The sequence below is a fragment of the Propithecus coquereli genome, unplaced genomic scaffold (genome assembly GCF_000956105.1).
Source record: "Propithecus coquereli isolate 6110/MARCELLA unplaced genomic scaffold, Pcoq_1.0 Scaffold142, whole genome shotgun sequence".
Taxonomy (NCBI): Eukaryota; Metazoa; Chordata; class Mammalia; order Primates; family Indriidae; genus Propithecus; species Propithecus coquereli.
In genome coordinates, this window is record NW_012138525.1 from 1,811,354 (window position 1) to 1,836,461 (window position 25,108).

Consider the following 25,108-nt stretch of genomic DNA (forward strand, 5'->3'; position numbering starts at 1 on the left):
CTAATTTTTTCTATATATATATTTTTAGTTGTTGAGATAGTCTCCCTCTATTTTTAGTAGAGGCGGGGTCTCGCTCTTGGTCAGGCTGCTCTCGAACTCCCGACCTTGAGCGATCCACCCGCCTCGGCCTACCAGCGTGCTAGGATTACAAGCGTGAGCCACTGCGCCCGGCTGATTTCTCAATATTATTGATATTTTTTTTGTAATCTATTTTTGGTTTCAATGATTTCTCTATTTTTTATGTGTTTTCTATTTCATTGATTGACGCACATTATTATTTCCTTCTATGTACCTTGGGTTTAATTTGCTTTTCTTTTTCTAATTTCTTAAAATGGAAGCTTACATATCTAATCTTTAAATCTTTTTTCTTTTCTTATATGAGCTTTTTAAAACTATAAATTTTCCTCTAAGCGTAGTTTTAGCTGCATCCCACAAATTTTGATATATTGCTATTATCATTCAACTCAAGACATTTTCCAGTTTCCCTTGTGTTTTTCTTTGACCCATGAGTTATTTAAAAGTATGTTGTTTAATTTCCAAATATCCAGGGACATTTTCAGTTATATTTTTGTTATTTATTTTTAACTTCAGTTTTGATCAAAGAACATATTATGATTTTGAGACTTGTTTTAAGACCCATATTTTGGTCTATCTGGGTGAATGTTGCATGTGCACTTAAAGTGGATGTATATTTTACTGTTTTGGGGTGTAGAATACATATGTCATTTAGGTCAATACTGATTTTCTGTCTCCTTGTTCTATCAATTACTGAGAGAGACGTCTTATTGACTATTTTTGGAGCGTACGCATTTAGGATTGTTATATCTTCTGGATGAACTCACCCTTCCAACATTTTTTTTTTTTTTAATCATTCTTAAGACCTGCCTTGCTTATAAATAATGGGCTTTGTTCCCACTGAAGTTTTCCCCTTTCCCTGGATAGAGGCATTTCTTTGGCTTCATGCCATGGGGGAGGAACAGGTAGATAGGGCTCAGAGGAGCAGTGGTGAGCAGAGGGCCAAATTGATTTCTACTCTGATATACAATATAGAAGAGTTTGTGCAAGAATTTGAAAGACTGACACAGGATTTCTCCGCCTTATTAAGGAGAGATAATAAATGTTGAGTCTAGTTTATGATCCATTGAGGCTACCTTAAACCTGTAGAGGGCGCCCTCTAAGAGCTTACTCTGGCACAGGTTTTAACTCTCTTGAAAGCGGCAACGGGGATTTTGGAGCCACTGGCCACACATGTGGAAAGCCATTTTGTCATCTATTAGGGAGACCCTCCTCCTGCCTCACCTTGCACATTCCCAGACACGCATTCCAGGGCAGTCGGCTCCCAGTGTGATTGATTGATCGATCCTCACAGCCATCGCCTCGTGACGTTGCTGACCTAAACAACTCGGTCCCTAGGAGGCTGATCCATTTCTCCTCCTTCAGAATCTCCAAATGTATGCATGAAAGTCTTTTTTTTTAAGGTATGAAAGCGAAGATTTATTTAGAATGAAAAATAAAACCCCACAATTTATAAGTAGAAGCAAAACCCTTTTGAAACTAAGCCGTTTAATTACCTGCCTCACTATAACAGAGTGTTTCTAAACTCATTCATTTGCAAGCCACCTATTGGATTTTTGCTATAACCTTTGTCAGCTGTTCTATTATTTATATAATATTTTTCTTTAAATAAACTCATTTTTAAAGCTTAGCCTCTATGGTACCATGGCTGAGCAGTGATACTATGAAATCATGGGTTTGTTTGCTAGTTATATTAGACGTTGTTCTATGTACATATATGTTGAAATGAAAAATGTTCGTATATCACCTAAAAATCACTTCACATACCACTTGGTGGATATTCGTATCACATTTTGGAAACTGTTAGCCTGAGGAAAATGTGGATTTGACAGCGAACTTGGAAAAGCAAACCTAGCACTTGGCAGTGGTCTGAGAAGGAATACTTAGTGCCTGAAATTTGGAGGTACCAGGACACTTTAAGAAGAAAAGGGAAATAAGAGAGGCCGCAGAAAGCCAGAGTAGGGTGCCTGCTTCACAGCGAGGCAGATCCTTTCATTACGATTCTGTTACTCTTTTTAAATGATATAAATTTTGAAACTAACCAAATCCACAGTTAAAATACTCCAGGAAAAATTTATTAAATGTTGTGCAATTAAGCAGAGTGTATGTACAGTCTTATTTTGTTACCAATCTAGAATATTCATATCACTATTACCCTCAATTAGTTTAAATATTCTTCAGTTTACCACATGCTTAATCTAGCATGTGGAATTACAGGGTTGGTTTTAATGTCATGTGTTTTATTTGGGAAGAACATTTTATTGTTCTGAGAAGAGACTTGACCAAGATGACTATTTCCAAATTGAGGAGACTTTAACAAAGGGACTGTCTCCAAAGGTGTGGGCAGGGTGTAGGGAAAGCAGAAGGGACTAGGGCAGTACCCAGGCTAGTACCAGTGTGTGGCACTGTTCCTCTCCTTCCCCCAGGGTTGAGAGGAGGGCATGGTTATTGGAACCCAGAGTGAGAGAGAGCTGTGGTGTGGGATACAGACAGTTGCTGGGGACTGTGCTGGCAGAATGAATACCCTGAGCTCACTCTCCTTCCACCTTCCACACCTCCTGTCAGTGCCTCCCTTTGGCCAAACCCAGCCAGAAGCTGGAGGGCAAAGGAGCGTATCGCTGCAGTCCGCACGGCTCAGCCTGTTGCGGCACAGAACACTGGGGAGGAGAGGGTTGATCTGGGGGGGGTGATGTCTCTGGTCGTACACCCACCCGGTGCTCTTTATGTGAGGTAGTAGGGGCGGGGTGTGTGGAGGTTTTGGGGGGGTGTGTGGAGAGACAGCGAACATAAAACTTAGCTGCCACTGCTGTCCTGCAGCTGGTAGCAAAGCCTGTGATGTTCGTAGTCATAGCTGACATCTGCCTTCACCTGGTCTGTGTCCCCCTTACCCTCTGCTGCTGGAGATCCCTCCTGGATAGTGAGAGGAACCAAACCTTCATTATTGTAGGATTGGAGTCCTTGGTGTTTGTCATTGTTGAGTTGTCACAGCCAGTCCTCAGTGACCCTTGACATCATGCTTCTCCTGCCTTCTGAATCCCTGTCCAGTGCCTAGTACTGGCGTAACGGAGGTGGAAGCCAGAGGGCAAAAGGGCTTGTTGCTGTACTCTCTGTGGCAGCCAGCCTCCTGGGCACAGTGCAGGACGGAGGGGGAACAAATGCAAGATACCCAGCACAGATCCTATTCTAGAAGCCAGATCTATTTACTCCAGCCCACTTCTATACTGTTAATAAGTTATGTTTCAGGATCATGCCAAATGTGAACCGTCTTCCCGCTCTCCTGTCGGCCTTCTTACGAAAATAATGAAAAGAACTTTCCCTATTAACTGAAATGCACTAATATGTTAAAAACAAGAAACCTTAAAGAACATTCCCTACTTTTAATGCTCTTTCTTCAAGCAATTCAATGCTGTGATTGACTTATTGAGGCTTTGTATTCCTCTAGACTCAAAGAAAAGGTCATAACCTTTTTATGCAGAAATAGATAATATTTGCACATGTAAAAAGAACAGCTGATATTATTTACGTATTTTGTGCTAAGTGCTTTTTGTGCTGTATTCTTTCCTTTAATTCTCATAACGAACATATGAAGAAGGTGTCATTGATATCCATATCGTACAGGTAAGAACACCAAAGCTTAAAAGGTTAAAATAATTTGTCTAAGATGAGAGCAGAGCAAGAACTTAAGGATCCAGGTCCCCGTGATTCCTGAGTCCACCCTCAGACTCTGTCATGCTGAATACAGTTGTGAGGAGTCCACATGCAAGCTTCATCTATCAGCTGTCTATGGAGAGCCTGCCGTGTGCTGGACAGCACGCTGGGGGTGACAGCGGGGAGCAAGACGGACCGTACTTTCCCCTCATGGGGTTCTCACGTCTCCTGGGAAAGGTAAACGTTAACAACGTTAAACAGTCAGTCCTCCAGAAGTACGGGATAGACTGTGAAAGGCAAGTGCAGGATGCCGTGAGTGAGGGCACTAGAACAGTCTTCGTGTGGGGCCCTCGGAGAAGGCTTCTCTCCTGAAGGTTCTGTCCAGCAGAGCCCTGGAGGGGATTAATTTAGGAAGGAATAATAGGGAAATGAACCCTGAGGTAGGAAAGATCCCTGAAGCTCTAGCCAAGAAAATACACCCAGGAATGTCTGGTTTTGTTTTGATTTACTTGCATTTTTCATCATCTCGATCCTTCCATATAACCTAGCGGCCCTGTGCCAATGCTATCAAGAAGGGGAGAGGAGGGGAACAACTTCGTTGTGTCTGTACCCTCTGTCGGATGGCATTTTCTAGTTTAGAATTTTTTACTTTTTGTACAAGAAACAATTACAAAATAAGATTCTGTTTTCTCTGGGATCTTTATTTCTCCTTAATTCAATCTGCTTAAGTCAGCCCACGTCACCAAATGTTTATTGGGTGTGTGTTATGTGCAAAATTATTGTAAGAATTAGAGATATGTGCCTCCAACTCTCCCCTCAAGGAGTTGATTGTCTGATAAGTAAAAATAAAACTTGAAATTACTGTCATACAAATAACATGTTTATCCCGGGAGGGGCTTTGCAGTCTCCTGAAACGTGTCGTCCATTTCCGACTGTGAGTATGCACTTGCTTTAATGTATCCTTACGACTAGACCAAGTTTTGTGTTCAGTGATTGGGATCATTCTCTTCAGCATTTCTCTTTGTGAAATCTACTGTGTACATTCTCAGGAACGTTAAAAAAAAATCAAATAGAAATGAAATCTTGTTCTACACGTGCGTAGCAAACTCCGTTCCTGGAACCAGTCACCACATTCGAGCATTGCCGAGAAGTGCTACATGTGAACAAGCCAGTCTGCCCATGGGAACCAGTCCTCAGCTGTACCCGGGGGTGGGGAGGAGAGCAGTTGGAATTTGGGAAGGCATGCATCGTCTGCCCTTGCCAGCTCTCTGGTTGAATGTCAGAAGCCCAGGGGTTGCTTTCTCCTGGTGTGAATTGTGGCATCTAGTGTCATTTCACCAGATCTGACAGAGATGACTGATTTAATAACTGTCGTTAATTGGTGTTGCTGGAAAGCTCAACCTGTTTTTGTTGTTCGAGGGTTTTTTTTCCCCCCTCTCTTAAACATGTAAGGGCTTGCAGAAGAGGAAGATGTTGAGTGAAATTATAATATTATAATTCTTTTCCAAGCTTAATACATTGCTTAAATGTTTTAGGGGGAACTGGGACCCACAAGATACATGAATACATTGTAGTACGAGAACAGAAATTTAGAAATTAATAATAATAATTATAGTAATACCGTTTAGTTATTAATATAAGATAAAATGCAAAGCAAGTATTCACTATTTCACCCCTTCCTGTTGCCTGCCAACTTTGCACATTAATTGAAAGTCACAAAAATCAAAAACCCAGCAGGAGAGCTTAAGGAAATTTGCTTTGGTTGTCCTGTTTCTCTGGAGATAAGCCTTTGTCTTAAAGGGGCTGTAAGCCCCATGAGGGCAGAGACCCCTTAAGCATCACTGTCACTGGGCTCCCTTAGACACTGAATGGATATTTACTGAATGACTGGGAAGAGAGAAAATCATCAATTGATTTCATTTTGTTACTGTGCTACTAAAAAATTTCTCAGTTGTTGTATGAAAAGTCTGAGGAATGACAAAAATGAAATCTGCTTTTTTCGTGGAATCCTCACAGACCTAATGAAAGCACTGTGGTGTGTAACAAAGCCCTGGAATGGGGAATCCAGAGATGTGGATTCTGGGCTCAGCTCCACCACTCAGCTGTGCCATCTTGTTGGGCCAGTCACTTAACCTCCTTTTTTCTGTCCTTTATAAAACAAGAATTTTACATTTACCCTGCTTACTTCCCAGAGTCGGTGAGATATTGAATGAGGTAAAGGGTATAGAAGTGCTTTGAAAATGGGAAAGCAATGCCTGCCCTCTCACCCACTCTTGCTCTAGCAGAAAGGCCAGGCTAGCGCCCCGCTCTCTGCTTCTCAGAGGAGGCCTTCTGTGGGCCAGCCGCCTCCCCTGCCTTCTGTCCTTAGCACGTAATCTCATTCCTTGAGCACAGTAATTGTTGAGGATTGTAGGCACTCAATGAATATTAATAGATATCATAGGAATAGTTTATAAGCCATGTGTAAGAGGAATTCTATTTTATGCTGGTATTTGCTGTGTGTTCTAGTTCGTGGCATACCTATGAACTCACTGGGTTGCTTGACATCCTGTAACAGGAAAAAGGCAGGTTTGTTTGTACGTTTCAGTGTATACTGGGTCCACTTTCCGAAATGGAGGGATAGCTTTTCTTTGCTTGCCCAGGTGGTTCTCCTAAATTTATTCAGGTAATATAGTCACATGGCTCAAAATTCATGAGGTGCTAGGGAGAGAACAGGCTCAAGCTCCCTCCCACTTACGCTGCCTGGCCACCATTTCACTCCCAGGAAGCAGCTTTTCCTAACCTTGCCAGCTCTGCCTGCGGAGGTGTTAAGTTTCAATCAAGACATTTTGAAGTTTTTGAGTGCCTCTCATTGGAAGAGAACAACACAGTAGGTAGGTAGCCAGTTGTGTCAGAATGGGAAGGGAGTGTGGTGAGAGATGGTGTAGACATCTAAGCAAGTGTACTTATTTCTGTCAGCATCATATGTAATCTTTTTGATGTCCAGTTTCGAAAGTACTTTTGATTTTCTTGAGCATATAACCAGAAATCTTTCACAGCCGTGATATAGACATTTTACAAATCCAAGAAATGAGCAAATTTGGCCGAGGTTTCCAATCTCTTTCTTCAGCCTTTTAAGATCGATAGCTGTAGTTTCAGTCAATCTCATTCTCAACGAAGTAATTAAACAAACCCCTGTCTGTTTCCACTCACTGTCAAAGGCCTCTCATTCACATCATTGTGGACAAGCGTGGAGGGAAATCTTAAATCATTTTCAAATCATGCAAATGAATCCCTTCTTGATATCTGCTGGGCATTATCCTTTCCCAAAAAAGGTGGTTTATTAATATATGCATTCCTAACTTTTACATTTTATATGGGTGGAGAAAATGAACAGCATGTATTTTACACACTGTGTGGTGTAAATGCTATTTAAATCCAGCTTGAACTGCTAAGCATTGCATTAACATTGCCGGGATCTCTGGCTGGGGGCCAGATTTGTTGTGTTAGGTTTTTTTTCTTTAGAGGAGGGGTCAGACTTCAGAGAACGAAGCCATCTGTCCAGTAAATTATTTTAAGGTTTTAATAACAAATAGTTTGCAATGTATTTGAATGTGCAAAGTAGAAAGTTAATGTTTTACAAAAGTGATATCTTTAGAAATGTCTTCCACATTCTGTTTTTGTTATCATTTTGGTATTGTAATCCCAATTTGGTAGCCACATCTTTGTACTAATGTTTTGCAGAATTAATTAGTTCATTAAAAGCGACATTTTAAAACTGGCATGTCAATAATGGTGCACTTCTTCAGAAGGCTTTTGCTTCTAAGAGGCATTGAGCTTCCGCTAAAACAGATGCAGGGATTCTGTAGATGCATATTAAGCTGTAAGACTTTAAAGGATCTCTGCTGCTTTCTTTGAGGTTTGTTTTGTGGTAGCTGTTTTTAGTGACTTTTGATGGCTAATGGAATGAACTCTTCAACACCTCAAATCTTCATCTGCTAAACAGAACTTTGCGTTTTAGTTGTTTCATAATGGCTTTACTTGCTTGGGTTGACGTGGCTTACTTTTAATGTACTGTCTACTCATGAGCAAATGTTTAAGGCATGCCTAGTGGGTGCCAGTTACCGTGGCAAGGTACTGGGATTCAGCATCGAAGAAGACAGTCGTACAATACCACGGAATCCTGTAGGGGAAATAGACATTAAACGAAATAATCACTTGAAAAATTGTTCAATGACAAATGGGACAGGAGCAACAAAGAGAATTTAAAAGTACCATAAGAGGCAGAATGGGGTACACTGACTGATGAGGGGAGTGTCAGGGAAGGCTTCCCTGAGGAAGTATCATTTAAGCTGAAACTCAAAGACTTGAAGCGTGACGAGGAATGACCTGGGCATGGGGGTGGGGAAAGTTGTAAGAAGAATCTTCCAGGAGAGTGTGCACAGTGTGCAAGGTAGGGGTGAGCCTGCTCAGAGACATGGAATTAGAAGGCCAGATGCGGCTGAACTGTAGCTGCAGCTAGACTGAATGATCTCCTTGGCCCTCCTAGGACGTGAGACTTTAGTTCACCACCAAGCTGTGCTTTAACAGCAGTGTTGCAGAAAGCAGAGAGCTCTTTCCTTCTGCAAGCAAGGAGCTTCTGTAAAGTGTGGGTAATGTGGCTTTGGAAGACAAAGGTGGTTACCCACAATCAGATGAGACCTCTAAGGTCATGGAAGGAGGTGCTTGACTTTATTAGAAGGATTAGTTAACAGTGAGAAGCAGTTGTTTAAAAACAAACACAAAAGATGTGTTGGCAAGAATGAGAAAAAAAGGGAACCCTTGCACAATGTTAGTGGGAATATAAATTAATACAGTCGTTATGGAAGATAGTGTGGAGGTTCATCAAAAATTAAGAATAGAACTACCATATAATCTAGCAATCTGACTACTCGGCGTATATCCATAGGAAATGAAATCATTATGTCAAAGAGATATCTGCACTCCCATGTTTCTTGCAGCACTATGCATAATAGCCAAGATGTGGAATCAACCTAAGTGTCCATCAGTGGATGAACGGATAGAGAAAATGGATGTGGCGTATATACACAATGAAAACCATTCAGCCTTAAAAAAGAAGGGAATCCTGTCATTTGCAACAACATGGATGAACCTGGAGGACATTATGTTAAGTGAAATAAGCCAGGGCACAGAAAGACAAATACTGCACAATCTCACTAATATATGCAATCTTAAAAACTTGAATAGTAGAGAGTAGAATGGTGGTTACCAAGGGCTTGGGGTGGGGGTGGGAGGGTACGAAAATGTTGGTCAAAGGGTACAATATTTCAGTTAGATAGGAGGAATAAGTTTAAAAGATCTATTGTACAATATGTGACTGTAGTTAATAACAGTGTATTCTCTAAAATTGCTATGAGAGTAGATTTTAAGTGTTCTTACCATAAAAAAGAAGGTAAGTCCATGAGGTAATACATGTGTTAATTAGCTTGACTTAGCAATTCCACAATATATGCATATTTCAAAACCTGTTGTACATGATAAATATATATAATCTTTGTCAGTTAAAAAATAAAAAACTAACCTAGAGCTTAATCATGGAAGCATGATTTAAAGATTATCAGAGCTGTTAGATCCATTGTACCCCTTGTACCACTTCAGTTGTGTTCGCTTCTAGGTTGCAACAAATGTATATACTTTTTTCCTAAGATGAAATTAGCTTTATTGAAAAATAAAATTTACCATTTAGAAAGGAACAAAAAGAAAACCAGAGACCTTGGTTTTAGAACAGGTCTAGACCAAGGATTCTTAACTTGTCCATGAATGGACTTTAAAGTCTTAAGAACGGCAGAAAATTATATGTAAAATGTGCAGCCATGTGTTTTAATTTTCAGTACCTCAAGGGATCTGCAACCCAAGAAAGATTGAAAACCACTGATGAAAGAAACTGGGAAACCCAATAGTCTTATGTATTTTCAAAAAACCTTCTTTAGGTTTTGGAGGAAGTATTTGTGTCATTCCACAAGGCCAAATGAAGTGGGGCAATTGGGTAGAGATACTGCAGGTGGATCTGAAACAACCTGACCATCAACCTATAGTACAAGAGGCTGCCTTGTGAGGTGGTGTCACAGAGTATTTATGCAGACCACCTGTTGGAGATACTGTTAAAGTCCTAGATTGACAGGACATTGGCTGAGAGGACCCCTGAGGTCCCAGTGTTCTTTACTTCTCTGATTAAAGCCATTTAAAGGAGCAGGTTGAGCTACTTGAAGAAAATCAGAAGAGAATAAGGTTTATAGGTCTCCAGAAACTCATGTTAGAAATTTGAGAATGGTGTGATTGTTTCTGATGCAGTAGAGATTTGGAGGTAGTTGAGACTGAAGCTCAGTCCTAAGGAAGCCATTAGAAACTTCAGGAAGAGTCAGCTGGGTCGCACTGGAAAAACAAGTGGTTTGGAAACCATTGAAAGCCTGACTGTAACTAGGGAGCAGGATAGGAAAACAGGATTATCTGGTTGCTTAAAACTTAATTTTCTGCTTGAAAGTACTGTAGTTATGAATCATACCTTGATTTAAACCTGTAATTTCTAGAAGTTTATATTTCTAGCGGGGTTCTTGGACCATCAAGACAGCTCGTCAACCAAGTGCTTCAAGGAGGAGAACTAAGCAGCTCTCCATTTTCGAAAGGCTTCTGTAATGTAAATAGGAACAGCAGTCTTTCCAAGTTATTACCCTGTTAACAGGTTGACAGATATGTGCAAATTGTGACTCACTGCTCAATTTGGCACTAAATTAATGTCTTTCCGCGCCGCGTCTGCTCAAGTGTAAACTAGTCACCACTGCTGTGTTACTGCTTGTTTGCCTATATTCCAAAGGTAAAAATTAAAGTAATTTGATTCTGCTGCAGAACAGAGTGTAGCATATGGTGGAAGTGTAGGAGGAGAGCACGCTGTTCCTACCTGTCCTTAGCCCTGCTCTCAGAGCGGGGTGCTGCAAGTGCTGCAGAGCTCTGTGCAGACACTGGCGGTGCCCACCGGCTTGGGAGGAAGCATTCTGAGAAGTGCTGCCAAAGACCATCTCCCTTACCAGCCCTCCACCCTTGACTGAAAGAGAGTGTCATTTTTGTCTCCAGATTTTTAATTTGAACTTCCAAGCTTTCCTTATTTCTGTCAAGTCACTAGTGTTTGATTGTGTTTCAAAGGTTGGGTCTATTTGAAAATGAAGAGTTTTGATTTTTGCTTCTAGAATTTAGACATTGTTTTTTTCGGCTAAAGATGCAGCTGACTTTCTCTCACTTTTTCTTTTTGGCAAATACATAATGTCACCTGTAAAAAAGAAATTTGCATCTCCTTTGTGTTATGCATGCGAATGAAAAACAGACTCCTTAAAATTTGTTCTTGCTTAATAAAATCTTTAAATTGAGTTTGCTGAGCTTTATCTGAGGTCATGGATTGGGGAAGAAACAACAAAAAGCCACTCCAGATCTCTCTACTTTGCTATGCCAACTGCAGATATTTTTCCTAGGAACTATTTTTCTTCTGCTGTTACAAGTAAAAATCACATAAATAAGGGAATCCAGAAATGGCAAGGAGCATTTGTTGTTTGCCCATTTAGAATTCTAGCCCTTACTAAAATTAGCAAGCAAATTCAGGTAATTGGCGTGGAATTCTAGCATTCTACACACTGAGCTTGGTTTCTGGTTTTTTGTGTGACCTGGGATCAGCATTTAACCTACCCATTCCTTTATTTTCCTAGCCTACTAAAAAGACTAGTTTTCCAGAACATATTTTGAAGACTTCAAGGTGAAAGGTACAAGGGAGAGCAAATTATGATGTTACCTTTGTGCTGAAGTTCTGCATATTCATTTGCTTTCTCCTGTCCAGAGCTATGATGGTTATTGATTGAGGATCAGTTCAGAAGACATTGCCTACCCTCTCCCCATTAGCATATACTTAGCAGTGACCTCCAGTCACACAGGACAGTGGATTTTTGCTCCCTGCTGAGTCAGAAGAAACTGGATTTAAACCACACATACAGATTTAGAAAAGAAGTATGTAAATGTAGACATGTTTCCAGTGACCCGGTGTAAACTTTTGGCATGAAGTTTTTGTCATGTGTCCTCTGCCATTTCCAGAAACTTCAGGTAGTGATGAAAAATGAGTTAATTTCCTCCTTTCTTCACTTTTTCACCTGTTTTGTAGCATTTAAGCTTAGATCTAAGATTGTGTGTCATGAAGCTGTAAATTTAGAAGGAATCTCGGGAGATGATGTGTGGTCAGTCTGTTTCTTAGCCATCTAGGAAAGATTGTTTTCTAAACCATTAAAAAAAAAAATCAACAAAATGGGGTCTTACCTTTAAGAAATGCCTCTTGTTCTTTCTGAGCAAGTTTGCCTTTTGGTGCCATATCCTCATGGTATGGTCCTTGTGAGAGATGGAAGGTGCTGTTTGGTACTGAGTTCATAAAAGCCGTTTGTGTACTTGAAGAATATATGAAAGTCTCCCGTGGGCCTTCTTATCCCCAGGAGCAAATACCCTTCATCGCACCTCCACCTCTTCTCACGCATCTCTGCTGTCTTCTCACTGTCGTCATTATTCACCACTGGGCCTTCTGTAGTTTTTCTCCTTCCTTCTTCAACTCAGAAGTTCAAAACTCTATATAACATTCTCTAAGGACAACCTGATAGATTTACCAGTAGGATCACTTTCTGACTTTCATAGCTGATGTGTTGATGTTCACTTTTTAACAAATGTCATTATTTGTCTGCTGTCTCTCATGAGCCCCAGAAGTTCGAACCAAAATCTTTTCATGTTGTGAACAGAGAACTAATCTTCCTCTTCCCCCAAGAGAGTATACCTTTTATATGTCCCTGACATAATGGACATGTAATTTAATTTGTCATATCCAATGGATATGAAATCCAATGCAAAATCTTTAATAGATAGTTTTGCATCTCAGCTATTATATTATACATCCCTTTTGTGTCCAGTGTGATTGGATGGTGAGCACAAATACTTGTATGATTTTATTCTCAGAGGACCTATGCCAGACCTGGCTCTGTTTTGCATGGGCTGATGTCTTCACAATGAGCCTCCACTGCAGAGAAGAATTCATCCCGATAGAAAGCATTTTTGCAGAATAGGCCCATGGTGTATGTGGTAGAACTACCAATAAGAGGACGTATAATTTTTGAGTCCTTTATACGTGCCAGGCCCCATGCTCAGTGCTTGATGTCGATGATCTCTATTATTAAACCCCGAGAGACATAGGTTTCATTTGGTCTAGAACAGAGGACCCCTTTTGGTGGGATATCTCCAAGGGAAAAATGGAGCTAATTGCTTACCCGATAAGTTTGTAGTGAGAGAAGTTTTAGAGTCAGGTAGAGAGTTTAAGAATAAAACTGTAACAGGTACATAGAAAACCAATCAAAGGAAAATCAAGACAAAGCAGAAATCCAGGAAAATAGAAAGCTATATAAGTAAAAGTACTCATGAGCTACTATGTGGCTCAGCTATTAAAAATATAAGCAGAGATTTTAGAATATAAACAGAATACTGACTTAAGCAAAAATTGTGATATAATTTGAGTAAGAGTCCAACCAGGAAAACAGGAATGATGTGAGGTATTTAAAGCAGAAGAAATTTAATCCATGGAATTCGTTATTCAGGTGACTGAAATGAGAAAGCCAAACAGAAGTCAGTGAGACAGCCCAGAGGTGAGGACCTGCAGCCAGCCTTGGACCAGAAGGACAAGGGAGGAGGCTGTGTTGCTAGAGCCAGTGGCCAGAAGGGTGACTGGGCTCAATTCTGACCTGCTACAGAAGAAAGTTAATAGGTCATGCCTCGAAATGAGAAATCAAAAGCTGGCATTAAAAACACATGATTTAGAAATACAGAGTAAATACCAAAAGAAATCACCAAAAAAATGTTGGCTCTAGGAAGGCAAGGGGAGGAACTGGGGAATAGTGTTTTTTGTAGAAAGTCTTATAATCCTATTTGCCTTCTTAAAAATGTATTATAATGATAAAAACTTAAATTTAAAAGGAAAGTCTTGAGTATACTGTAAATTTTTAGTTCTTTGATTGAGGCTCTAGTTCACACATGTATATTTTTCCCTCACTTAGATATGTTGATGATGTGATCAGCCGCATTGACAGGATGTTTCCTGAAATGTCCATCCACTTATCCAGACCCAATGGAACATCAGCAATGCTCCTGGTAAGATCTGCTTGACCTATTTGTAGGGACGTGTGGGAGAAAAATTGACTTCAAAATTAACTCTCTACTCCTGTGTTGTGGAATCTGTAGAATGGAGATTAAATCCCAGTTCTATGGTAAATAACATATTTTCTTTACTGGCATTCTGTAGGTTAAAAATTCTGTACCCTGAAACCTTGCTATTGAACAGAACCACATAAGAGTTCACCAGAAAAGAAAGATACTATAAGACCATTTCACCTTAAGTCAGTTGATGGTGCAAACATCCCAATGTTTTGGTGAATCCATTTTGTATTTGCCCAAAGAGATACATGAGGCAATAGTGATGCTCAACTATTGGATCCTGCTAAAGAAAACACTCTCTTAAAACAACCTAGTTCTGTGGAAATTATTTACAATATTCACTATGTATTTGAAGAAAGTGTTCTGAGGCCTCCTTACCTACAACTTCTGATTTTGTCGATTCTGATTTTGGTTTGCTCTGAACAAATTAGTCTCATAATCTCATTGTTGATGTTTGTATTTGCATGAATTCAACAAAGATAGGTGTGTTTTGGAAATACAGTGGAATAGAAATCCTAGATATTATTAGTTCAAAAGACATAGAGACCTCAACGATAAGAAGCCTTTCTGATGGCCTGCGTGATAATATGCACTTGAGGAACATTTCCCTGAACACAGATTTTGAGAAACCACCACCTTTTATAGAAAGCAGAGTTTATTGAATGAGAGTGTTGGTTTGATGGGTATCTGGAAGGTAAGGTTTGGGAGTGTTTTTTACATCTAGTCAGTTGCTGCTGCTTTGGGACCTAGTGTGAACTCCTCATATTTTAGCATTTTGCTTGTGTAAAAGCTTATAAATAGCCAGTCACCCAGGATGAGTTACTATTCACTCAAGCCATTCATCTTAAGAGAACAGGCTTATTCTGAGTGCATATGTGTTTTTCTCTGAAGAAAAGATGTGGGCTTCTTAAATGTGTGATATTTCATTTGTGGGGGAAAAATTAGTGAAGTTTATCTGGGTAACATACCACTTTTTAAAAAAAATTCTTTTAGTTAAAATTTAAAGAGTATCAGATAATATAGTGATTTTAATAGAAAAGGAAAATAATTTTCTTCATATAAACTATATCTCCACAACATGAAATATTTTATGCCTCAGTTAAATGTACGAATTGTCTAGATTTTTAAGATCCTCCAGACCCAGCAGCCAAAACATAAATCCTATTTTGAGCATACTTGACAGGGACCAAAGAGTTAATGAAGATAAAAACGAAAGCGTCCTCAGTGAAATAGGTTTGTTCAGATTGTTTCTGGGTCATTGAGCTTCCATTTCCTGATGAAGGTAGGAATTTGGCATTGAAGGGAATGAGTGGAGTGAACAGGATTCTAGGCAAATGGGCCTGAGATAGTAGAGTTACTTCCGCCCGACAAAGCAGGCCTTAATTTCACAATGACTTGTCAGCCTCGTCTGCTTTCTCATGGCGCTTCTGTCCTAGTAGACTGATGAGAGAGTTCAGGGGCTCAGTTCAGGACAAGAATCCCATTTTACATACACCATTTTTTGAAACCCCCAGCACGCCCTGTAAGTGGCTAATTCAGATACACATGCGTCTAGGTGGCTAGTTGTTACCTTTCTGAGTGGCACAGGAACTCACAGAAGGAGGTGCTTGTTTATAGGAATAGTAGTGGCTGATCTGATTCAGAATCAGATTGCCAGGTGGGGTAATCGTACTTTTAACATAATTACATTATTTGTCTTTTACTTTTAGAAGATGATGTTTTATTAGATGGCAAGCCTCCAGGCCATTTGCTGCCACCACACTCATCTTCTCTGATGTTGAAGAGAATTGTCACCTGAGAGGGGGAGCAGGACCAATAACAGCTGCCACCTCCCCTACCTCTGCTAGTCACCTGTTCCCTAGACCTCGGTGGAAAAGGTTTGTGGCCTAGACTGTAGGCAGGAGTCGAAAGTGTTTTTTGGAGATTAATCTGGAATAAATTGTTTTAGTCTGGAATGCAGTATATTCTGAAAGGATTTGGGAGACGAGCGAGACTGATGTGGAAAGACCAGTTAGGAGGCTATTGAAGCAGGACACACTTGAGCAGTCTCTGCTAACATCTCTTTTTACCTCTGTTGGCCAAACCTGAACTGTGCCTGTGCTTTTTTTTTTTTTTTTTTTTTTCCTCCAAGGAATTATGCAGAGTGAAGTGTCTGTGCTTTTTAAATAAAATGGCATTTCCTCCTGAACCAGCTAGGCTTCTTGAATGTAGTCAACAGAGGCCTGCTCTGATTAACTTAAGCAAGGAAAGGAGTTGTTTTGGTTTTGCTATTTGATGACACTGAGTGCTCACAGACTCAGAGATTGAGCTGACCTGCCAGGAGGAAGAAAAACAAGGCTAGCAGGCCGAGGTGCCCGTGGCTCACACCTGTAATCCCAGCACTTTGGGAGGCTAAAGCAGGAGGATCACTTGAGGTCAGGAGTTCAAGACCCAGCCTGGGCAACATAGACAGACCCCATCCCTTTAAAAAAAAAAAGCGGGGGGGAGCTCCAGGCATGTCAGGAGCAACATCAGGACAATGTCCTTTTGGGACCCTGTGGCCCAAATGATTCCATGTCAACTGCCTTCCATCCCTGTATCACACAACCTGGGAGGAATACTCCTGCTGGCACAGCTTGAGGTTGATTCTCACCTGTGGTTTGGGGGAAGGTCAGGCCTTGGGAGCCCCACGGAAGTGGAGGGGAAATCATTCCCCAGAGGAAGCACCAACCTGCATGGTACAGTGACAGAGTGTACAGAGCCTCGTGGCTTACACAGTGCTCATCTCATTTGATCCTCACAGTGGCTCTCGAAATAGGGAGCACTGACTGTGTTCATTTGACAAGTAGAAACCTGAGGCAGTTGCTCTGGCTTGTGCAGCTGGGACACCTACCTCATTACTTCCAGCCACCAGGATGCTGTCCTCCTGTCTCTGAGGGATAGCTCGTGCTAGTGGCAAGTAAGATTTGGACCAGCCTGATAATTTTTTACTGTGTAATTTGATATATACAAAAGAATGTATGTACTATGCAAATTACAAAGCATAGATAAATCCATGAGCTCCGCACTCAATTTGAGAAGCAGAACGTAACCAATGCCTGCTCCTTCCCAATCCCTGCCTCTCCACCTGAGATCATCTCCACCCTGAGAATCACCCCTTCTCCTTTTCTCTTTCGTTGTTTTTTTTTTGAGACAGAGTCTCACTCTGTTGCCCAGGCTAGAGTGCCGTGGCATCAGCCTCGCTCACAGCAACCTCAAACTCCTGGGCTCAAGTGATCCTCCTGCCTCAGCCTCCCGAGTAGCTGGGACTATAGGCATGTGCCACCATGCCCGGCTAAATTTTTCTGTATATTTTTTAGTTGTCCAGATAATTTCTTTCTATTTTTTTTAGTAGAGACGGGGTCTTGCTCTTGCTCAGGCTGGTCTCGAACTCCTGGGCTCAAACAATCCTCCTGCCTCGGCCTCCCAGAGTGGTAGGATTACAGGCGTGAGCCACTGCGCCCGGCCCCCTTCTCCTTTTTTAAATACAGTGTGCCACATGTGCCCGTATTCCTAAATGATGGATCACTAAGTTTTGAACTTTACGAAGATAGTATACTATGTGTACTGTTTCTGAGATGTGTCTCTGTTGGTGGTTGTATCTGCAGTTTGATCATCTTCATTGTCATCTATTTTCCCTTCTGTGACTATCCACACTTTATTCTTTCTCTTATGAACTCATGTTGGAGTTGTTTCCAGTTTTGCTTTTTAAATAGTGTTGGTCTGAGCATGAGAATGAATTTTTAAGCCTCAGCTCAAGCCATGGAGCCAGTGCAAGCCCCTGTCTGAGGGAGGAGGGGAGTGCTGGAATCAGTGGGAGTAGATGGCTTTTTCCTCAGAGTCACCTGAGTTATGAAACAATGGTGTGATGCCCACACAGTGTGCAGGGGGTCCCACAAGTGGCTCCTGTTAAATGGCCTTGGTTCTGCATTCCAGAAATTTTGTTGCTGTTCTAAATCTCTTCTGCTTTTGGTATAGAGGGGTTTCCAAGGCAGTTCGTGGACAAAAGGCAGGTTTTGGTATTACAGTTTTCAGCGAGCAATTGCCGCCAAGAAGCAGGAGAGTTGTACAACGATCTGTAGTTGGGAGCCCCAGTCCCTCATCAACAGTTCCTTCACGGTATAAAAGGGGAGAAAGGTGAGGGGACTACCAGATTGATACTTTTTGAGGCTTCTATTTTAGGTAGTTGAAGTCAGTTTGGCTCATCGAAAGCCAAACCAAGTTTTTTGTTGTTGGCCTGGAAGCACCAGGGTTTCAGGACACATCAGAAACTTAGGAGCTGTCACCTTCTGTCCTGGGACTGTTTGACCTGGAAGCACATGCTTGAATCCTCTTCACAATGTGAATCCACAGATAGTGCTCGCTTAGGAGATGAGCTGGGGTGAGAGGAGGGAAGGGAGAACAAACAGGTGCTCAGTATTTGCTGAATGAATACATGAATGGCAGAAATAAAAGCATCTGTGATTTTCATGTGTGTCAGTTTCTCCATATTGGCTGGCAGGGAGATCTGCTCTTTGGCTACTCAGGGGAGAGGGAATAAGGCACTTGTAACTAATTTGATTCTGAAACTGACAGGACAGTTACTGGCTTAACTTCCGGTGTACCCTATACATTCTAAATCCTAGCTAATGTGAAATCTAAACTTTCAGCCTCTTACTAATCTTTAAGTACATTTTGTCTCTCTGCTCTGTTTGGGGGCGTTTTGGTGATGCATAAGTTAATAACTTATGATATAAGTCCTACTTCCTTTCTTTGAAGAGATGAGCTCAGTCATCCAAAAATAAATCTAGCTATGTTGATATTTAGTTTTAGTTAATCTACCGCCTAACATCCCATTATTAATTTCTTCAAACAGTCAAAATATTGTAAGAGCTTAACTGAGTCAGAGGCTGGAACAAGCTGCTGGCTTCTCTCAGCATTTAAAATATTAATCTATAATTTTTGACTAATCCACTAAAATGTAATCCATAAAAATGTAAGAATAGAAGAAAAAGATGCTCAATCATGATATTTGAAATATACCTTGATATTTTATAAATTCTTATTTAGAAGTTATTTGATTTACAAAAGATAAAACTCATCAATCTTTCTAAATCCACATTTTAACTAACCTTTAATTTCCTAAACATATTCATGCCTTGCTTTTGAATGACGCATCTTTTTTTTCAAACATACAGACACTATTCATTTTACTCTATCCCAAGTTCTTTGAGATAGGAAAGACTGTTAAAGAAGTAAACTGCTGAATTATTTTGAGCCTTGATATCTCCACTGGGTTCAGTAGTTCTCAGACCTGGGTAGGCCTAAGAATCACCAGTGTAGTTTGTGGAAAATGCATATTCCTGGCAGATAGCACAGAATTTCATTTCAGTGGCTCTGGGATAGAGCCCAGGACTGCTACCTTTTTTGCTGCTGCATATCACAGGTGCCCCAACTGAGTCTCAGGTAATTTATGGAGCACATTTTGCAAGCGTGTTAAACCCACTGTGCCCTTGGAGTTCCGATGAAGGCTGACTTTTTTGGTAAACCCCAGCTCTGATGTCAAACTGGTTTATGAAATAGACTGCTAAAGCATTCATATTTGCACTGAGCACCCAAAGAGAAGGGCCTGGTTCTGAGCACCATTCAGCATGAACCACACGAAGTCCCTACACTCATAGAGCTTGCATGTAATGTGGAAAACGGAGAAGAGACCAGCAAATTGTTGCATAATGTGATGTCAGATGGTGATGTGCTAAGGAGGTGGAAGCAGGGTACAGGGCAGGAGAGTGGCAGAGGGTATGGTGAGGCCGGGGCAGCCCTTTGGGAGGCAAGACCTGCATGAAGTGAAGCACAGTAGGGGCCATCGGCAGGGAAGGGTCCAGGAGAGGCCACAGCAGGTAGGGAGAAGTCTCACCGCAGAGCAGCATGCATGTTCAGGGAAAACCAAGGAGGCCAGGACAGCCGGAGCACAGGGAGGAGACACCACCACCCAAGCAGGTATGGACCAGACTCTGGGCCTCATGGGCAAGGGGGTAGGGCTCTGTGTTTCGTGAAGTTTTTTGTAATTTTAATTTCAGATGTACAGATTGGGATAAATAGTAATCCTTGATTGATGACATTCTGTCATCACTGATCCAGGCATGACCCTTTCATATTTTATTTATTTATTAATATAGTGAACATTGATGACCTGACCACTCAGCATAAGAGCTGGAACATTATCTACAACCTGTGCCTATCCCCTCATCCTCCCCACAGGGAACTATTATCCCTGCCTTTGTCATTCTCTTTCCTTGCCCCACCAGACAGAGTCTTGCTCTCTGTCACCCAGGCTAGAGCTCATTACCATCCTTCTGACTTAGCCTCCCAAGCAGCTGGGACAACAAGTGCATGCTGCCACGCCCAGCTAATTTTTCTATTTTTCGTAGAGATGGTGTCTCACTGTGTTGCTCAGGCTGATCTTGAACTCCTGGCCTCAAGCAATCCTCCTGCCTTGGCCTCCCAAAGTGCTAGGATTACAGGTGTGAGCCACTCTTTTTTTTTTTTTTTAAGAGGGGTGTTTTATCACATATATATGTATTCTTAAATATATTCCTTAATCTTTCCTGTTTTGTAATTTATTTTGAAGGCATTAGATATTGTTTTCAAGGACTTAATTTCTCACTTATATTTTTTTTTTTTTTACTAAATTTCATTCAAATTTTTGGGTTAGCTATAGCTTCTTTTGATAATATGAAATATTTTGTTATATGAATATATTCTAATTATCCATGGTCAATTGTTTTGTTTCTGGGTTTTTATTTTTGTATTATAAACAATCCTGGTCAGAATGTCCTTGTTCGAGTTCCTTGGTACCCGTGGGCTAAAGTATTTCTTGGATCTACTCCTAGGAGTAGAATTGCTTGCTTTAGGGCAGTGATTCTTAACTAGGTGGGATTTTTGTCTTCGAAGGGACATTTGGCAATGCCTAGAGACATTTTTAATTGTGACAACTTCGGGAGGGTTGCTATTAGCATCTAGTGGGTAAGGATAAGAACAAAAATATAGACCTAAATAAAAAGCAAGCAAAGAAAACATCCTTTAGAGAAAGAAACACTGAAAACATAATATACATAACTATAAAATTATGTGACCAAGTTGAGACCACACATATCAGTCATATCAATAAATGTGAATTAATTTAATACACTTACTAAAATATTTTTTAACAGGTGATGTTCATGTGGAAAAAGAAGCATACCTGAAAGAATAGGGAAACACCAAAAAAGAAAAGCTGCCAGGGGAACTGGCCCTGTCAGGCATTAAAACATACTGTGAAGCCTCTATAATTGGAACAGTGATCCTGGCTCATAAGTAGACACACAGGCTAGTAGGATAAAATGGACTAGAAATAGACCCAAGAACATAGGGAAATTTAATATATGATACAGATAGCATCTCAAGTCAATAGGACCTCAGTCATAAAAAGGAAAAATCTTCTGTATAGCCAAAAACATCATTAGAAAATCAAAAGACAGCCAACAAAATGGGAAAAAATATTTGTAACATATATTACAGATAGGGCTAATATCCCTAAAATCTTTTTTGTTTGTTTTTGTTTTGTTTTTGTTTTTTTTGAGACAAGGTCTTGCTCTGACATCCTGGCTAGAATGCAGTGGCGTCATTGTAGCTCACTGCAACCTCAATCTCCTGGGCTCCAAGTGATCCTCCTGCCTGAGCCTCCCAAGTAGCTGGGACTACAGGCACGTGCCACCATGCCCAGCTAATTTTTTTTCTATTTTTATAGAGACGAAGTCTCGTTCTTACTCAGACTGGTCTAGAACTCCTGGCCTGAAGCAGTCCTCCCGCCTCGGCCTCCCAGAGTGCTAGGATTACAGGCATGAGCCACCATGCCTGTCCCCTAAAATCATTTTTTAAATCTTAAAAATAAAAGGAAAAAGACCAAAAATGGGATAGAAAATGAGGGAAAGAAACAAACAATTCACCAAATGATATATATGGTACTGAAACAGATGAAAAAATGTGCAACCTTACCCTTGATTGCGGAAATGCAAATTAAAACTGCACTAAGGTACCATTTCTCACCTACCAGATTGGCAAAAATTTAAAAATATAACAACACATTCTGTTGGTGAGTCTGTGAGGAAACACCCTGTCATACATTGCTGATGGGAATGCAAATTGGTACAGCTGTTTTGATGGACTTTGGCGATGTCTAAGAAAACTATGTGTATGTTTATCTTTTAACCCAGTGGTACTTCTAGGAATATACCCTGAAGATGCTCCTCCAACAGTATGAAAATACATATGCACCTTTATTAATTGCAGCTTGTTCGTACTTGTAAAATATTGGAAATAACATAAATGCCCGTGTGGCTGGATAAATTATGGTGCAGCCGCACAATTGGGCATACCACTTTTTTTGCATCTTTAGAAAAGAATGAGAAAGACCTCTATGACTCATATGAAGTGATTTCCAGAATAGATTGTTAAAAGAAAAAAGCAAAATGCAAAAATATCCTTAATATGCTTCCTTTTTTAAATAAGAAAGGAGATACAAAATATCTATTACCTACTCATTTGTGGGGGAAAACACAGGAAAGATGAGCCTGAAGCAGAGAAATTGGTTTCGGGGTTGGGGTGTGGTGGGCAGGTGGGAAAGGCAGGTCCGTGGTGAGGGTGGGGGACTGGAGATGGAAGGCCAGTGTGTGCTGGTGAGGGGTGACTCCGAGTATACCTTTTAGTGTCGTTCTGACTTTTAGAACTATGTTAATGTTTCATATACTCAAAAAATAAATAAAATTGACAAGGGGTTTTTTTAAAAAAAAAAAAAAAAGAAGAAGAAGAAGAATGCAAATGGAAATAAACCTAACGGTATTTCAGAGGAATAATGTGACCACGCCTTGTGGGAGGGGGAGGGGTAGAGAACTAACCCTAGTAACCTTTGAACATGCCATTTTTGACCCTAAGCCCTTAGGCTAAGGACTATAATACCTGTGAACTAATATTAAGTTCTAATTGGTTGACTGATTTTTCACAGTGATGTGGGTTAATGATTCTGAAATTACTTTATGTGTATTCTAGGATTGAGCAAATATAGAAATAAATTGTGGATAATGGGAGCCAGGCTTCTTCCCTTTGGAGAGGGAAATTATAAATATGGAAAGGACAGTGCTAAAATAAACCCTTGGTGTCGAATTGCAATTGGAAGTATCAGTATGAACTAATTGTTTTTAATATGGATAGAAACAGATATAGATGTGTCTGTATACACACACTTGCACATGTGTCCCAGTTCTGTCTGCTGAGGTCTGGAAGCAATGAGATACCAAGAACAATGAGCACATCTCATCATCTACATCTTAGTTTCTAAATATCATTCTCAGTAACAGGAACTCCTTAGAGAAGTGGCTGATTCCAGAACTGAGACAGGGAAAATACAAAATAGCCCGGAGCATCTTCCTGTGCCAGAAAGTGAGGAAGTGCCCAAAGAATGATGGGAATGTGTCAAAGGACACAGAAACCAGTTTGAATGGGCTCCCAAGGGCCAAATCCAGAGCCATTGAGCACGAGAATAAATAATGATAGCAGTGGATTATAACCCACAGAGCACAATAATAATCCATGAGTCCATGCTAATTTAAATAAATGAATAAAGAATTGGGAGGTATCAGTATAACATAACAGTAGCTTTGGGAAAGCTATTCCTTACAGTAGAAAGTGAAATAGTAAATGTAGAAGAAATTAGAAAATTGGGCAACCACCATAATAACAGTTGTTTCAGAGGGGAATCAAGGATCATCAACGGATGCTAAAATTTATGGGGAAAAGTTTGATGATGGACTGTGTGTAGGTGTGGAGAGAGGGTGCAAGCGTGAGCACACAGCCACAAGCAGGTGCAGTGTAATGCTAACAGGGCACCTAAGTGAAGGGTGTGCAGGAATTCTTTGTACTATTATTGGAACTGAAGTCCGAAATTGTTTCAAATTATTTCAAAATAAGTTATCACTTGTAAGCATGCATATTTAGATAATACACATTAGGTGAAGGATGCATGCGATCCAGGATCTGACCAATGCTCCCACCTCCTTCACTGCCACCACCTGGCTCCACGCTCTGTTACCTATTGCCAGATCATTACAATAGCCTCCTGTCTGGCCTCCGCGCTTCCACCCTGCTTCTCGTCCATTCTCCACATGCAGCCAAAGAGTCTTTTAAAAACAAAGTCAAGTCACGTATCTTCTCTCCTCAGAACCCTCAGTGGCTCCCCATTTCCCTCTAGGAAGAGCCCATGACCTATGGGAGCCCCTCATCTGCCCCTTTGAATCCACCCATATACCCCAGGCCCACTCTGCCTTAAGGCTTTGCCCTGAGCTTGCCTTGGCCCCCCTTGTTCTACTCTTCAGGGTTTGCTCCTCTGTCCCTACCTAGTGAGAACTACCCTGACCACCATATACAACTACCCCCACTCCTTTTCTCCTTGACAGCCTTTTTTTTTCTTAAATTGTACTTATCACTTTCTAATATAGTATATGATTTCCTTATCTGTTAGGCTTGTTGCTTTCTGTCTGTTTCCTCTAGGAAGACTGTAAGTTCCACAAGGGAAAGGTCTTTGTTTTGTTCAGTGCTGTGCCCCAAGCCCCTGGAACAGTGCCTGGCACAAAATAGGTGTTCAGTAATTATCTGTTGAATAATTATTGATTCATATTCATGCATATATGTATAAAGAAACCAAAATTAAAATATTTTTTTAAATACTGAGATGAGCTATTAATGATATATTATTAAGTGAGCCTGGAATATAGATTGTGCAATCCTGGTTTTGAGGGAAATAGATATATACTTATTGGTAAGTGCTTTCGTAAACAGTCTAGAAGGGGCTGAGCACAGCGGGAGGCCAAGGTGAGAGGATTGCTTGAGGGTAGGAGTTCAAGACCAGCCTAAGCAAGAGCAAGACCCATTTCTACTAAAAATAGAAAAAAATTAGCCAGGCACAGTGGCACACACCTGTAGTCCCAGCTACTCTGGTGCCTGAGGCAGGAGAACTGCTTGAACCCAGGAGTTTGAGGTTGCAGTGAGCTGTGATGACGCCACTGCACTCTAGCCAGGGTGACAGAGGGAGACTCTGTCT

At 40.8% G+C, this 25,108-nt stretch overlaps 1 protein-coding gene across 1 annotated transcript in view; it reads left to right on the forward strand.

Moving 5' to 3' along the window:
- Window positions 1-25,108, forward strand: part of MED27 (mediator complex subunit 27) — a 205,373-nt gene that overhangs the window by 127,036 nt on the left and 53,229 nt on the right. Inside the window, exon 4 of the mRNA XM_012639658.1 lies at window positions 13,821-13,914. Within this exon, the coding sequence (XP_012495112.1) occupies window positions 13,821-13,914 (94 nt within the window). The remainder of the gene's footprint in view (window positions 1-13,820; window positions 13,915-25,108) is intronic.